General features: G+C 40.9%; 3 protein-coding genes across 3 annotated transcripts; 1 reads left to right on the top strand and 2 right to left on the bottom strand.

Moving 5' to 3' along the window:
- Window positions 1–608: 608 nt before the first annotated feature.
- Window positions 609–1,832, bottom strand: spp2 (secreted phosphoprotein 2). Its single transcript, XM_063467579.1, has 6 exons — window positions 1,781–1,832; window positions 1,572–1,699; window positions 1,373–1,495; window positions 969–1,076; window positions 826–874; window positions 609–712 (listed from the first exon to the last, which is right to left on the bottom strand). Exons 1-6 carry the CDS (start codon window positions 1,830–1,832, stop codon window positions 609–611), a joined length of 564 nt encoding a protein of 187 aa, XP_063323649.1.
- Window positions 1,833–2,464: 632 nt separating this feature from the next.
- Window positions 2,465–7,336, bottom strand: alg11 (ALG11 alpha-1,2-mannosyltransferase). Its single transcript, XM_063466252.1, has 5 exons — window positions 7,226–7,336; window positions 5,446–5,667; window positions 4,991–5,362; window positions 4,322–4,887; window positions 2,465–4,234 (listed from the first exon to the last, which is right to left on the bottom strand). The coding sequence occupies exons 1-5, from the start codon at window positions 7,270–7,272 to the stop codon at window positions 3,951–3,953; spliced, it is 1,491 nt and encodes a 496-aa protein (XP_063322322.1). The 5' UTR covers window positions 7,273–7,336; the 3' UTR covers window positions 2,465–3,950.
- Window positions 7,337–7,684: 348 nt separating this feature from the next.
- cpb2 (carboxypeptidase B2 (plasma)) lies at window positions 7,685–11,657 on the top strand. Its single transcript, XM_063467580.1, has 11 exons — window positions 7,685–7,761; window positions 7,966–8,041; window positions 8,126–8,250; window positions 8,341–8,449; window positions 9,285–9,386; window positions 9,837–9,941; window positions 10,586–10,696; window positions 10,785–10,875; window positions 10,968–11,170; window positions 11,268–11,352; window positions 11,446–11,657. Exons 1-11 carry the CDS (start codon window positions 7,685–7,687, stop codon window positions 11,655–11,657), a joined length of 1,296 nt encoding a protein of 431 aa, XP_063323650.1.
- The last annotated feature ends 5,271 nt before the right edge of the window (window positions 11,658–16,928 follow it).

Consider the following 16,928-nt stretch of genomic DNA (forward strand, 5'->3'; position numbering starts at 1 on the left):
CAACAGAGATACAACAAGATAACATTAATTAGTAGGTATAGTGATGTTTGTTAGCCACTTGGCTATGATAGTAAACAGTAGACATTGATGTAGCTTATTGAATCTTTTGGACTGTGTTCAGCACAATATTAATTAGTCATTGTCAACTGTTTATTTGTCCTATTCTCATTGTATGGCGAATTATAATGGCTGTTTGTTAGCCGTACTACTATGCATACTCTCTCTCTCCATATGTGTGCGTGTGTTTGTATGTTTGTCTGATTAAATTCAGTATGGTTCCAAAAACAGTTTTTACAATAAAATATGTTCCTTAATATGTTTTATGTGTGGGTGTGGGGTCAGAGGGAGTGTTCGCCCAGGGCACCAAACAGGCTAGGACCGCCCCTGCTTACACTCTAAACATGTTGGTGCTCAATATAACGTTTGACAAATGGAAATTTAAAACATAAAAACAGGTATATTTTCTTTGTGTTTCAATAATCATTCAGCAGCTCTGTAAATTAAATGAGAATTAAAGGGGGACAAAAAAATTTTGCAAAATATCTTAATTCAGTTTTTTTTAATATATATGATCAGCACCTAAAAGAAAGTCATGGATAGCTGAACTTTCACACTACATAGTTGCTGAAAGTGTCTCCTCTGGGTCGGTCTTCTGCCAACTGGTTGTACCGGGAGCCACCAGGCTGGGCTGAAGGTGCAGCTGGAGCTGGAACTGCCAAAAGGTTTGAGGTTGTTAGTCCACTTATTTGCACTTAACATCCAAAAAACATTTAAATAAAGATCACTGTAAGAAAAAGACAAAAGAAAATGTGAAAATGTGCTTACCTCTGTTAGCAAATGGGGCATTGAACTGGTGTCTCCTTCTCAAGAACACCTGTGGAAACAAAGCCTGGGTATTCATGTGCTGTGCAGTAAAGGGCAACAACTGTTTGGCTCTTTAATTTGTGCCACTCTGACTCTTGACTCACCTCCTCGCTGCTCTCTGAGCTGGAGCTGCCATCGTGGCCGCACCTCAGAGAGACCACCTGGGGAGATCTGGCCATCATTCGTACCCGGGTGGAACAGGTGAAGGAGGGCTGAAGGTGGGTAAAAGAGAAAGAAACAAGAAAAAACCCTGCTTTATTAGTCTGTGTGATATTTCTTTATCACACAGACTACCGTCCCGTCAATCACACAGGGGCACATTCTGGCCCAGTAAACTCGTGCCAATGTAAACAACAGGCTGTAGCACTGAGTCAACATGTGTCCACTCCAGGATACAGATATCAGCCCTTCACAGGGAGCCATCCACATAATATTCCAGCTTCTGACTTGGCTAATTTATTTATTATCTCACTGAAGTATTTGGAAAGCATTGGTTTAAATGTCTCACCACAAAGAAGCCAGGCCTGAAGGCACAGGCCTGAGGGTCGTCTTGGGAAGTCTTTGCACACTGAGTCTCCTTAATCCGAAAAACCATCAGCAGGTCGATGGTGTCCAGGCCCGTGGGGATGACCTGTCACACGTGGGATATTCAGGACAAATCAGCTGTTGCCATACTGTTAAATGCATTAAGCACACAACAGGCTCACCTTTGTGACAGAGCCTGTAGTGACCCGGTAAAGGTGGCTGGCAGCATACACAGAGTTGACCTCTGCCAAAGCTGCTCCCAGAGCGCTGTCTGCCGCAGACTGCAGCTCAGAGTTGTACAGTGGGATGCCTTCAAAGTCACAGACAAGGAGGAGGGAAAGGTGAAGTTACTGAAGTGATCCTGAAGTGATCAGGACAGAAAGTTACTCACCTGTGCATCCAAGGGACAGCAGCAGGGCTGGGAGGAGCACGTATGACTTCATCTTGACGTTGGGCACCAAACCAAAATGCCTCAAAGGTTCAACTACTTCTCTCTAAATATACTCAGCACTGAACCTGTGCACCGCCTCTTAAACTCCATAACCCCTTTAAAAAAAAGCCTCCCTCTCTTGCACTGTACTGTCTGCCCAGCTTCCTTTTATGTCCTTTGGGTGCATTCCAGTACCCATACTACCAAACGATGTCCTAATACACTGTACGTCAAATGCAATGTGACAAACAACTGGGATGTCCTGCTGCATGTATGGTAGGAGGTTCAAAGTTCAATGATATGCTAAAGCAGTATGTCCCAGTCACATGCCCTTTGTAAGGATGATATAAATGTGTACTGAGTGTAAAAACAAAAAAACAGAAAGAAAAAAAGGTGAGTCCAGGCTGATGTGCTAAATTAAATTAGTAAACGTTTGTGCATCCTCTATATGAGACTTTCTTAAACGTAGGAGATAAATTCTGATGATTTAGAAGCTACTCGAGACCCTTTATAATATATATTTGCAGACTTATGATGGAATTTAAGCAAAACTGTCTCAATCCACCTTATATATCCACTTGTTCTGCAGCGATGACAAGACTGATGATAACAGCTCTGAGAAATGCTTTTGCATAAAGTGGTTTTTATTCTCAGTCATGTTAATCTCCCCTCTGTTTTCTTCATCTTTACAGATCACTGACCCCATCTGTCACAGCACATTTCAACTTCAGGTCAGGTTCGGGCATTTTGACAATTTATAGGCCTAATAAGAATAGTCTAGACTGTAGTTCTTAGCTGTTAGCAGTTTATATAGTGAGAAACAACAGCAACAATCCCTCCCACTCATTGTATGTTTATTACATTCATCCTTGATATCAAAAATACATTCTGGAAATGTGAGGAACTCTAACTCTTGTAAACAATGAATATGTTTCCTGTTATTTTGCTCCCTTTTCAGCATAGTTTAGCACACGATTTGTTCCCCTTCAGACACAGTTCACCCCAAAAATGACTTGATTCTATCTAACACACACAAAGAATAAATGTTCAGTCAAATTAATTTCGCTTTAATCATGTGACAAACTACAGAGATTTCCACATCTGTTTTTTTAGGCTGTGGGGCAGTATCGTTTAAAGTTTCAGAGCACTAATGTGCAGCTATCACATTAGAAATAAAAAGCAGCACTGAGAGCACACTCAGCGTTAAAATAACAAACTTTAATTAAAATGTTTATTTTACCACTCTGTGAACTAAATCACCATATTAATGACTTTCCCGCTTTACTTGCAATTTCAATGTAAATTTTTTTAATCATCACCTGATAACATCTCTGATTGGAGTACATGATGCTCATCTTCATTTTATGAGGGATTTAGGCTTCAGTCAGCCACTATAACACATCTTAACACCGCTCTGTTGTGCTTTTATCCAGCCGGACTGTTTTGGAGGCCTCTTGAATATGAAAGAATATATTCTGAATATAGCTGCCACTGGCCTTGTAGTACTCAAAGGATCAAAATGCTGCTTTTCTTTAAAAAACAAAAAAATTACGATGATGCTCAAAGGACCATAAAGTTTTATTACTTTATTTCTACTGTCTATGGCAAACTTACCAAAACAATCCAGATGGATAAATGTCAGATTCCACTTTGGGGTGAAACATCCCTTTAACACACCACTTTAACAAAACTGGAACAACAGACAATGTTTAACTACAACTTCTAAACACAGGATTGTGGATGAATTCACACCCACTACATGAAGAACATTTTCATTACTTACATTAAGATTTATTATCTGAGTCATATTCACGTTTTATGGGAATGACTTTGATCCTTGAGTTGAGCAGTGTGCTCAAAACATCACTTAGTTTTGTTCTGTTTTGTGGGTTTTTCACCCTAAATTAGAGCCTTCAGTTGTTCTGATTCAAACTTTATTCTCTCTCATTTCTACTTTTAGGAGAAATCCTGGAACTAACCTTTCAATACTTGTATTTGGGAGTCTTTTATCCACAGCTCTCTGCGTGAGCACATGACTGATCTGCAGCCCTAAGTGCATCAAAAGAAACGTGCTCCAAGTATTAAACATCACAACACGTGCACAAACACACATGTAGAATAATTCCTCCTCTCATCGCTCGAGCGTTCCTATGAGTGGCTCAACAGCGGCTAGAAAGCAGGCTTCAAACTCCTGATCTGAGAAGCGAACCACAGACTGACGCGCGTTGCGCCTGATCTGCAGGCGGTTGGTTGGCGGCATAGCCAGAATCCTGTGGATGGCTTCTGCATAGCCGTCCTCGTCATCAGCAAGAAAGCCAGTCTGACCCCCCTCAAAAGGTACAACAATGTCCAACTTGGGGCCGCCAGACTTATGAGCCAGAATCACCTTCCCTGCTGCCATACACTCCACAACACCTAGAAGGGGGAAAAAAGAGAAAGAAGTCGTATATTTTCCAGAAAGTCCCATTTTAAAATAGACATTATGTCAAACGGATTGATTACCTATTCCAAAGTGTTCATTCCACATGGTATGAAGTCCAATTGTAGCTTCCCCCATCTCTCTCTTCAGCTCCTCAAAGGGTACGTTCAGCTTAAACTCCACCCTGTCAGCCACGCCCAGCTCCTGGCACAGCCCCCTCAACATGAGCACTCTGTCTTCATCTTCCTGGTTCCTGCATCCACCAATCAGAACCAACTTCAGTGCCTCTCTTCCCCCTAACCCCTCCCTCCTCCTATCAAGCACCTTTTTAAAGGCTCGAATCTGCAGCCGGTGGTCTTTCTCTGGCCTGAACTGCCCAATAGAAATGATCGAGTGGCACTTCCTGTCCCCGTCCTCCTCGAGCGGGATGTCTGTGAAAGCGCTGACGTCACAGGGCGGATAGACCACACAGGTGCGGTTGGGGGAGCGCCACAGTGATAGGATATGATCGAGGGTCCAGGAGGAGTTGACCATGATCAGGTCACTGCAGGAGCCGGCCATGCCATAGAGCAGGGCGAAGAGACAGTAGTAGACCACCTTAAAGGCACTCAGGAAGAGGCTGTTGGAGATGTAGTCTGGGTTGTTGAACCTGAGACATTAACAGTGTGAGACGGTTAGAAAACAGCTGTTTAAAAAAAATAAATTAATTAAGAACACAATCAGTTAACGTGCTCTTTGAACACAGCATATACCTGGGGTTTCTCTCTCTGACTACAGAGAGCATGTCAGTGCTGATGGTGGGGTAGTGAACATAGCTAGCCACGCTGCAGCCTCCCAGGTAGCGGAACAGAGGCAGAGTAAAGGCATAACCCATGGAGTCGATGTAAATGTCTGGAACAAACTCTGTCAGTGCCTCCCACCCCAGGAAGACAGATCCCACGCTCTGTCCCAGCAGGGTGAAGTGAGGAAACAGTCCGGGCTCCACGAGAAGCCGGTGCCTCAGGAACACAAACTGAACCGGGCGGGGGAGCACGATGTTGAAGCGACGTCGCGCTCCCTCCAGAATCTGCTGGCCTGTCACCCCCAGGTCCCCTGTGTACACCACAAAATTGATATCTGCATACCTGTGGAGACATTGAGATCTTTTATGACTTTTAAGAATCACCTTAAAATTGTGCAGGAAAAGCAAAAAGACACCCAGCTCTACCTGTTCTGCAGCGCTCTGATAGCACACCAAAGCACCCTCTCTCCTCCTCCCCCAGCATTACAGTAAGGGTGAAAGAAGGCCACAGTGGGACGTCCGTCCCTTGCTCGCCGCACAGTCCTGTTGCTCTGCAGCCAGAAACGCACTGCCAGCACCAGCAGGACCAGGACAGCAACGAGCAAAACACAGAGGAACAGCAGGGGCAGCAACAACTTCCACAGTAAACTGAAACACATGGGTAGAAAATGCTGAGTAGTTCTGTTAACCTGGGTTATAATTCATAAACGCACTGAAGATGAAGCTTTAGAGAAAGAAGCAGAAAGGAAAATACATCCAGGACATAGAGAAGACAATACATGGTAAAACCCACAAAGTAAAAGACATCAGAAAACAAGGTATAAACCTTTGTGCAAGAGAAAGCTGAAACCCACACAGGGACATGGAGAGCATTCAAACCACACAGAAAGGCTCCAGCTGTGACATGACAGTGCTAACCCCTCCACCACCATGCTCTCGTGTCCGCGTCAAGGCACTCTGTGACCCCTGTATGACCTCAGTTTCTTTTATGCACCACGTATGATCACACCTGTATTATTTTACACTGTTTGAAGATTTCCCAATGAAAATCAGGTTCTGCAGGAACCTGAGCAAATGTGAAACACAGGCAGTTCTCGTGATAGTGTCAAGGTGTTTTGCCATAAAGTGATAAAGTCTTTCTACATGTAATATTTGTTTACCTTTGTTTACCTTTGGTTAGTCAACAGGATTTACAGGATTTCCATTTTTTCATTTATATAAAATGAAAAAATAAATTAAAAAAGATTTGTTTGGCAAGTATCTTTATAACCCTGCATTATTGTACCTATATTATAATCAATCCAGTCCTTTTTAGACAACTTGATACAACTGTGAAAAACGCATTGTTTTTAATGTCAATGAGACTTGACTTTGCAGGAAAACAATGATTGTAGTATCTACCTTGTATCAGGAATGTTTTTTTCTGGCTCAAAATGATTTGACATCATTCATGAGATATGTTTGGTTTACATTTTTTGGCAGGCAATCACTTTTTAGAACAACAGTCACTATTAACCCGCTGGTGGATCTAAAATTCAACAGATATGGGTCAAATTTAACCCGGAAGAGCCTCAGTATAGAAAAAAAAAATGTAGCACACGTACAATACTTTTTTTTTTTTTAAATGCTTTTATTCTTTTTTTTTTTTTGTATTTTGGGGTTCGTTTAAGAAATAACATCAAATTTGAAGTTAGAGAAATGACGTTTAGGTTGTTTTTACTGCTATCAAATGTCAAAACAGGTCAAATTTGACGCGAACAGTTTTATGAGGATTAAAGAAACCGTGTTACATATTTATAATGAGTGTTCAACTTGCATTAGATTTTTAAATAAGGTTAATATAATATATTGTTATAATTAAAGCTTATTAAAAAATCTTATTGGATTAAATAACTGTCCACCAGTCCCCTTTTGGATTTTATAGAGACGTTATATTATATTATTAACAAACCGGAACCCCCCGGTCTGTGCACATACATTTCCCCCCGTACAGGGAAATTAGCTCAACAGCTAAATAACCAGAGCTTTGTGCAATATTTCACCGCTCTTAATCGTTTCTGTCTTTGACCAAAGATCGTCTCCGCTACTACAGAACTAGCAGCAGCACCCGAAAAGAAAACGACACAAGCTAACTCGGTTTCCCCACGCGACCGTTTATCCTGTTATCCCGGTTTGAGCGCGTGCTTTAAAAACAAATATATCCTACCTTGTTAACTCACACAAATAGTGGGCCAGCTGATCGTGGCCCGACATCTTGGCAATGGAAATTTAACAACACATCACAAAAATCGCTTCCCCTTTCCCCCTATGCTGTTTTCTTCCCCTGTTTCCCCCCCCCACGTGAACCTCAAACTCCCTTTTATCTGGCGCCACCCACAGGCGAGGAGGTGTTACGCCACTGGGGTTTTCTACTATTAAAAAGAAGAAGTGCAGAGCTGACTTTAGACTTTTGCGATTTGTACTACATAAGTTAATAAAGTTGTTTACAATGTAACCGTAGCAGCTAACTAAGCAGAGGGCTCTGCCTCAGCTGACCCGTGCCCTTGTTCTTCTCTAAAAGTAAAGTTCAACTTCTAAATAAACACAGTTTCAATCAATATCGTCTCCCTGCCCTCATACTTTGAGCGGATCTCTGGCTTTTCCAGTCCAGCTGGACCCTGACATCATGTCGACTCCTTTGATTTGGTTTGTTTTCATGAATTTGAGCATACTACTGAAGCCAGGATACTGCACAGAAACACGGTGAGGCATCTTAGCAGAGATTTCTGTCTGTGGTTGTTTTTACTCTCATTTTGAACCGTTTAAAAATGGTTATGACACTCTTGTGTAAACACCTGCAACCATATTGTGACACATGCAAATACACTCCCTATGGGTAACCGAGTGAGATCGGTACTATATGGCTGTATGTTAACTGCATGAGTATTTTTTATTTTTTAAATTTAGTGACCAAGTTCTATCAATCACCCCACAAACACAAGAACAAGTGGACATCTTGAGGAATGTATCCACACACTATGAGGTAGGCATTAAAGTTAAGTGATCATACACCTGTAATGTTTTGTTTTTCCTTCTGTGATTCATTACATCAGATATTTTCTCACAGACAGTCCTGTGGCAGCCTGTTTCAAATGAGTACATCAGTACACAAGTGATGGTCCACCTCTATGTCCCTGCAAACAGCTCTGTGACAGTCAAGGCTATACTGCAGAAACATGGCATAACACACAAGTATGCTGCTTAATGCACGCACACCATTCACTAAGCATCGGGTCACATTTCATTCCAAGTGAATCATTTGTGTTTGCATGTTTATTTTAGGGTCTTACTGGCTAATCCTAATGTGCTGACCGAAATGCAGATGAAGAATGACTCCACTGACCCACGAAGCGGCTCAACTTTTTATGAGAAATATCACACCCTTGAGGAGGTATACATTTCCTATTTAAAAGAATGAGATTGAAAGGAGTCCTTTTGTGCTCATTTTCAGCTCTGTAGTTTTGTTTTCAGCCTCTGCTAGAGTAGCTTTGCATTGGTCACAGTTCGATATAATCCTTATCAGTCTTATTCTGGGCCTTGGTGCTCCCCATTGGTTCATCACTTAACTCCACCCCATCCATTTAAGCCAGCTTTCTTCTGGTTGGCTCCCCCATGTAAACAAAAGATTTGAACGGCAGGTGGGTGGAGCTTCTGTGTTCACAGCCAGAACTGTGACCATTAGTGATGTGCGATACTGTTTATTTTGGTATCAATCCGATACCAAGTAAATCAAGAGCAGTATCGCCGATACCAATACTGATACCTATAAAGGTTATGCAGGGGAGAGCAGTGTGTCATGATTTATGTGCTGAATCACTGTACATTTGCCAAATATTTTAAAGGGATACAGTGAGGTTAGGTTAATTGGTGATTCTAAATTGCCCATAGGTGTAAATGTCAGTGTGAATGATCTCTTCTTGGTAGCCCTGCGATAAACTGGCGAGCTGTCCAGAGTGTTCCCTGCCTCTTGGCCTAAGGCAGGTTGGATAGACAGTTGGGATTGGATGATTAGTAAGTCCACTTTAAGCATGTTTAGTGATGATGATGATGATGGTCTGCCGATATTTTTTATATTTTTTTCGACTTCGCACAGTAGTTTTATTAGGATATTCTAAACTTCACAGCCACCGTTTATCACAGAGCTGTTGTTTTAGATCACATGCACAGCTACCCTGTATGTTATACTATATTACAGCTTACAACCGCGTACGCTGTCTCCATTGTAGATTTATGACTGGATTAACAGAACTGCACAAGACAACCCCAGAACAGTCAAAGCCATCCTTATTGGCTCTTCATACGAGAAGCGGCCGCTATACGTTCTCAAGGTAAAGCTGCATCTGTCAACTTGAACTTGTAGGAATGATAAGACTGTCCCATATTTACAAAACAGAAAGTTTTTGTTCATTCACAGAAAATAGATCATAGTAAGAAAAAAAAGCAGGAACATTTCTGTCATTTCATTGATTATCTATTACTTAATTACTTTGGTGTCGTTATGAAATTGCAGTTAAAAGTCTAAAATGTATGCCCTCCATCAGATTTTCCAAAGCCGTCCAGTGGGCTGGGTTGGAGTCTTTTGCTGGGCTAATTCTGGCCCTCAAACCTTATGTTTAACACTCGCTGATTTTTCTTTTTACTCTGTGTACACTTTTAGGGGTAAATAATCAACATTGTTTATCCCATTAGACATACTTTAAGTTGTAAAGTGTTCAGTGTTGACAGCTCAGTTTACTTCCTGAGCACAGATTCATGTGTATGGCCTCTTTTTTTCTCAGCTGTCTTTCAATGACAGGCCAAATAGGAAAGCCATGTGGATTGACTGTGGGATCCACGCAAGAGAGTGGATCTCTCCGGCTTTCTGCTTGTGGTTTGTGCACCATGTGAGTCCAACTGAGCTGCGGTGTCTGTGTTTGTTTATCTGTTCTCTGTAATCGATTACAGTTGTTTGTTTGTTTGTCTGTTTTTTTGTTAGCAGTTTCTAGTCACCACAGTGTTCAAGATATCATTTTCAAATTTTGTTTGACAGTAGATACCAGTAACAGCTCAAAATGATTTAATTTTGCTGCTAATCTGGTCAACCCCACGATCACACCAAATGTGAAAGTCATTCAAAACTGAATATTACCCACAGCTTCTGATGGATCACAACAATACATTATCTTATAGAAGCCAAAGTTCCAATCATATGGGTACAATACAATACACCATTTTAGTATGTACTGCGTCAAGGTCATAGGTCAAAGGTCAGGATCACATCAAATGAAGCTTTATGAAAAAGCTTTAGTTTCCACTGGATCATCTCCAAACTTTAAAGCAACATATTAAGACGTATGACTTCACAATGACAGAAAAAGACTAATACACTACACTAGATTTCCATATTGACAATGCTGACATCAAACTTTATTTTAGCCCTTGCCTTTGGTGGGGAGTTGAGCTCTCTAAATGCTCTTTGTTGTAAATGCAATGGAGTCTGTTCTCTCTCGGAGCAGTTTCACTGAACGCTCTGCCGTCTGTCCGTCAGTCTTTGTCATTTTATCAGCAAAACTCAGAAATTACTCGCATCCTGGACAGCATGGATGTGTACGTCCTGCCTGTGATGAATCCTGATGGATACAAATACACGTGGACGACAGTAAGAACTCAGAAACATTTTTTCAATGTAAAAGAAGTCATTTTAAATAGATGTATGATTTTTCCTTATTTTTATTTTTCAGATTAAGAGAAGGTGGTGGAGGAAGAACCGTTCCATCAGTAAGTCGGGTTTTTGCGTTGGCGTTGACCTCAACAGAAACTTTGATGTTGATTGGGGCAGTAAGTTTTCCTTTCTCATGTGTGGACGCACTCGTTGATCATGCAAGGGTCTCTGTAGCTTCCACAAGGTCACGTATCGCTGTTGTGCCCAGTTAAGGGATCCTCTCAAAATCCTTGTGAGGAAATCAACTGCGGGCCGTTTCCTGAGTCTGAGCCCGAGACGCAGGCTGTGGCCAACTTCCTGCGCAGACACAAGGACACAGTTCAACTCTACATCACCATCCACTCCTACTCCCAGATGTTCATCTTCCCATATTCCTACACCTTTGATCAAGCGGAGAACCACAATGATTTGGTGAGTAGTCTGGATGATCCACGAGTCTATCCAACAGCAGTGAAAGACTTATTCAGCTGTTGTGTCTAAACCTCTGTGAACACACATTGTTCATAAGCTTGAGATGGTCCAAGAAGCTGCCCAGAGGATCAAACGATATTACAGGAACACCTACACATATGGTCCTGGAGCAGCCACATTATGTAAGACAGCCTTTTTGTTTGTTTGTTTGTTTTTTTATTTTAAAGCAAAGTCACTGTAACTTGAATGTGTGAGTGTTTCTATTCTTTCTTCAGACCCATGTTCTGGCGGCTCTGACGACTGGGCGTACAAACTTGGCATCAAATACTCCTTTACGTTTGAGCTCCAGGACCGTGGGGAATACGGCTTCCTGTTACCACCTTCTCACATATCCGGGGCCTGCAACGAAGCGCTGCTCGCGGTCAAGACCGTTGCTGTCAAGGTTTTAGAGAAAACACAAGCTCCAGCAAACCATCACACGATCTAAGCAGTTTGTTTGTTTTTGTACTTAAACAAATTTTGTAGTTTCACTTGGGGATCAGCTAACTTGTAACCTGTGTTCAGCACAGCTGTTATTTGTGGTATTTCTGTTTCAGCATTCCTCTAACATATCCTAAGAGGCGTCTGTCTTGCAGAGATTGAGTGTTTTCCTCTACAGGAAAGAAGTGGAACTGAAATGTATAGATCAAAAAATATTAGTTGACAGAAAAACTGTTTTAAAAGAAGTAGAAAAAATAAGTAATGGTGTCAATGATGTACTTACTCTGAATAAAACATAATCCAAAGAAAATCAACTTCTCTGTAAATTTCATAATATGAAAAACACTTTTTCTTACTATTAATGATAATATTAATTTTATACCAATGTTTTATTCTTTTAAAATGAATGCCACAATTTTCAAATTTAAATTTAAAGAAGCTAAGGTCCTGTGACACCTTGGCTTATGTTAGACCTATTTCAAGATTCAAGATCTTTATTGTCAATACAACAATATACACAGTATACAGCGTATTGAAATGCTGTTTCACATCAAGCCCCCCATGGTGCATTTATAAGAATGTATAATAAACAAGGACAGGACAAAAGACAACACAAAGTGATCATGTGCAATTATAGTGAAGTGAGATGTTGTGCAGTTATTATTGAATACCAGGTTCAAGTTATGGTCAGGATACTGTGGACAAGACAAAACAAAGACATGTGCAAGATGTAAAATGTGCAAATATAGCATTACGTAGAGAGGGGAGATGGGTGGGAGAGGGCCTCCAATGATCCTGTCTGCTGTCCTCACTATCCGCTGCAGAGACTTCTTTTCAGTGAAAGTGCAGTTCCCGTACCAGATAGTGATGTAGCAGCAGACGGCACTCTCAAATGTTCCCTGGTAAAATGATGTGAGGATGGGAGGAAGGAGACTGGCCTTCTTCAGTTTCCTAAGAAAGTGAAGACGTTGTTGGGCTTTCTTCATGATGGTGGTGGTCATCTGATATGTGCACACCCAAGAACTTCGCATTGTTGACCATCTCAATAGCACATCCGTTGATGTGCAGTGAGGTGTGGGCCGCTGAGCTCTTCCTGAAGTATTTGATCTCCTCCCAGCTTCTTTTTTTTGCATATTTGTCACACTGAAATATTTCAAATCATTAAACAAATTTTGATATTAAACAAAGATAACCGTAGTAAATATTAACTGTCATTAACTACATTTTAATTAAAGCTGAATTCAATTTCACTAGGCCTGATTACTGCCAGACCTGTCGAATCAAGAAATCACTCACACAGAACATGTCTGACAAAGTGAAGTAGATCTCAAAAAGCAATGCATCATACCACAATCTAAAGAAACAGATGAGTAAAGAAGTCACTGACATCTAGAATATCCACAAAGGATGGTGAAAACTACATGCATACAGGAATAAAGGCAGGGATTGAATCACCAACCTCCGGATCAGTAAATTATTTGCATAAAATATATGAATTACTTAGGGTTAGTTGTGTCTCAGGAGGAGAGCCACAGCCAACCCCAAGAAGCAAATCACAAATAACTGTGTGTGTGTGTGTCTGTGCTGATGCATGATGGAAGGGTCTGTATGTGCGATTGTGTGTGTTTCCGAGTGTTTGAATGTGACCAACTATTCAGTGGAACTTTATGAATCAGAGGTGGATGTCACAACAAAGGTGAAGGTAGACAATAACGGGGGAGGTCAGTCTGTAACCTTAAATGCAAAAAAACCCCAAACACACAAAAAGACCCAACAAGAAGTACTGGGCTGTACAAAGCATGTACACATTATTGTTAACAAGAATACAGCTGACCTCTCCCATTATTGTTTAAAATAATATTTTATCTTTAAAAAAATAAAGGAACTACAGTTTTATTGCTCATGCTACATGTCTAGTGTCTGCGACGGTGTCTTCTCTCGCGAGTGCGGACACTGGGGGCCTTGTGGGGTCTTCGGCGTCTGCGAATGGAGGAGAAGACCTTGTGTGTTACAGTTGCAGCAGGTAATGTCCACTCCTACCTATGCAATTGCCCATTGTGTCATCTCCTTTTGTCCAAAACAGCAGTACCTGCTCCATGTCATGGGTTCTATTTATAAACTCACCTGGCAACTTTAGTGATGTCACTGATGTTGTTACTATTTGTGTGACACTATACATCATTTATGCCAGTATCTGAACTCTGGTGTAAATGAGGTCACAGAGGGATGTGATTTCATTCCCACAGTTAGGTGATGAATGTTTAGGTCACAGCTCCCCGCTGCTGGCCACGAAGGATTACCGCTCACTCGCAGAAGAAATGCATCGCATTCTCCTGGCTACTAGGAGCTTCAGCATCCAGGCGATAGTTCCCGACTGACCGATGGGATCTCCCGCGCCCACACTGATTCTCCCGAGGGCCTCCGACTCATCGATGGTGGCTGGGATCACGGCGCCGTGGCACTGCGGAAAAGGCCTGTGTTTTTTACCATCAGCGTGACATCCCCATGCAGTTTTAAGGCCCAGGGAAACAAGCCCACCAGCACTCTGTAGCGGCCACGACCACTGGCGGTAAGGAAAGGCTGCTCTTCATAGAGGACTCACGCTCGAGGAGACGTTTTCTGGTTGACTCCAGCTCCCAGAAGAGCCTCGGGAACTCTCATGTTGTCTTTGCATACGTCCACAACGGTATATTATCTAATCTTAAAAGAAATTGGAGATTTCCCACGTACCACTAGAGAGAGCCCAAGTGCCACTAGTGGTACGCGTACCACAGTTTGATAACCACTGGTCTAATTAAAGTTGAATCAAATCGTTTTTAAATAAAATATACCTCAGATGTCAATTCTGAGGCCAGACTAGATTCCTTTAAGATTTTAAAAGAGACATGGCATTTAAAAAAAATCACGATGACACTGCCTTTAAAGCAGCAGCTGAACGGCTTCCTAAAAGCTTTTCCCAAAGCTGAAGTCATGAATATTAGTTGTTAGCAGTAGGCTTGTAAACACATGAATATTCTGATAACACTACAGAAGAGAAAAAAATGTGTGGACTTCTATATGACTCAATAAGGCTTTTAGCTGTGGCCTTGATTATTTTATCTATGCTATTTTTAAGAATTGTCAAACAGTGAGAGCATCTCACTTCAGAATACACAAAAATTGTCAGATGTTTGATAGCGATGACTATTATGTTTCAATCCAGAAGTGTTTTGGTGCGATTGCTGCATTCGCTGAAGATTCTCGTTACTAGAAAAAAGCTAAATTCATTGGCAATTTTCTTGACACCAATGTTTCTGACTTTCCTTGACTTTCTTCCTCTGGGTTTTCAGAGGTTGGTGGTTGACTCTGACCCTCTGTGGGTATTAAAATAATGTATCAAATCATATTATTTAAATTATCAATTCATGCAATTTAAAAACATTTAGTTATTTCATTATTAAAGTGTATAATGGTTTTATATGGCATGCCAAGACTGCCAAAAGCCATTCATTAAATAATTAATTAAATGTGTCATTTATTAATCACAAATGGGAATTAAAGTAATAAATCATTTTGTAATTATATTGTTAATTAATTAAAACATAATTTCCTTTAAATTAAAAGCACATTTAATTATTTCAGTTAACTATATCATGTTTCCTATATGGGGCATCAAGAATGCCAAAACAAAAAATAAATAAATTAATTATGTGTGTCAATAGATAATTTATTTTGGAAACGCATGTATAAATCATTTATGAACTCACTTTTTTTTTGTGCCAACAACATGTTTATTGAATAAATCCCCACTAACAGCATTAAAAGTCTTTATAAAATGAACAAGCTACCATTTCAGGACACCATTTGAAAATCATAGATTGCTATATATACACTGCCAGTCAGAAGTTTGTATTTATAGGCAATGCTTATTGTAGCGAGGCTCAACGTGTTAATGCTAGCTTACTTTAATTAACAACACTGTCATATAAAAAGCTGGGGTGGCACTAGGGGTGGCAAGAGATTATAGATCCGCCCCTGTTTATGATCACTTTGAGAAACAGATGTTTAGCTGGTGCTACTGAACTTTCAGAACAAAGCAAACTCCAGAAACAAAAACTGTATCTGATACACAGATGAGCATTATCACACCCAGGAAGATCAGAAGAATCAGGCAGCTGGTGGAGAGACTCGAACACGTCTTCAGACGCTGAAAGGCACAAAATCTGAGTCTGGAGCTGAGCTGTGAGCAGGTTTGTTACCAGCTGATGAACAAATGACAAATCTTTAGTTTAATTCTCCCTGAAATGTAGAGAAAAGAGAGAACAGGAAATGTAAAGTTAGTTAGTTTATTACATTCAGAGAAGTATTTTAATATGTTTTATTGATAAATGTTCTCTCAGCCTGTGGAAAGGCTTTCCATTGGCTGAGCACAGAGACTTTCTGTGACGTGATCTTCCACCAGTTTCGTCCCTGTTAACCTGTGGGTGTTGATTGGGTGACCAATTCCATCAAGAGCCTGGGACGGTGGTATAATGCAGACCTCAATGATACCTGGCAACTTGAACAACTAAGGCAGAACATGGCTAATGACCTCAGGCAGATTAACAACACTGCACTCCCAGGGAAACTGAAGCTCTGGTGCTTCCAGTTTGGGTTGTTACCCAGACTACTGTGGCCGCTGACAATGTACGAGGTCTTGCTCAATCATGCCAATCGATTGTTCCTTATCGTTCTAATTAATTTCCTCTTATAGCAAATTAATGACACATTGGGAGGATTTGTGTTTATGTACAACTGTTTGAACTTTTGACCCCACACTTTCTTATAAATGGCTCCACAAGTCATTTTAGACTATTATAAACATACAATGAGTTTCTCAGATCTTCCTGTTGTTGTGAGTAACATCAATCCAATGAGTACTGTCAAAGAAATTCATTTTAGGCAGGTGTAGTAAGGATTTCTTTGTGGAAAATATTACACTTGTGGGTATTGCTTGTGAATTCCACCAACTGTTCAGTGTCATTTGGCATGTTAAGTTCATCTTGGTCACAGACATGTAGAGTTAATGTATCTAGATTAGCTGTTGGATCACATTTGATGATTCCTTTTCTGCCTGGCAGCTGTCGACCGTGTTCATTTCCCTTGTAGTTCTTTGGCTGTTTAATGCTTAATAGTGGGAAGAAGGATTGTAGTAGGTCTGTAACACACTGCTTCAGAAGCACTGTGTCGAGGCTTGATTCGTTTGGCCACAGTCACGTGATCAGTGACGTCCAAAGCTTCATTTAGAACGTAACTGCTT

Source organism: Pelmatolapia mariae, linkage group LG23 (assembly GCF_036321145.2).
Source record: "Pelmatolapia mariae isolate MD_Pm_ZW linkage group LG23, Pm_UMD_F_2, whole genome shotgun sequence".
NCBI classification, from domain to species: Eukaryota; Metazoa; Chordata; class Actinopteri; order Cichliformes; family Cichlidae; genus Pelmatolapia; species Pelmatolapia mariae.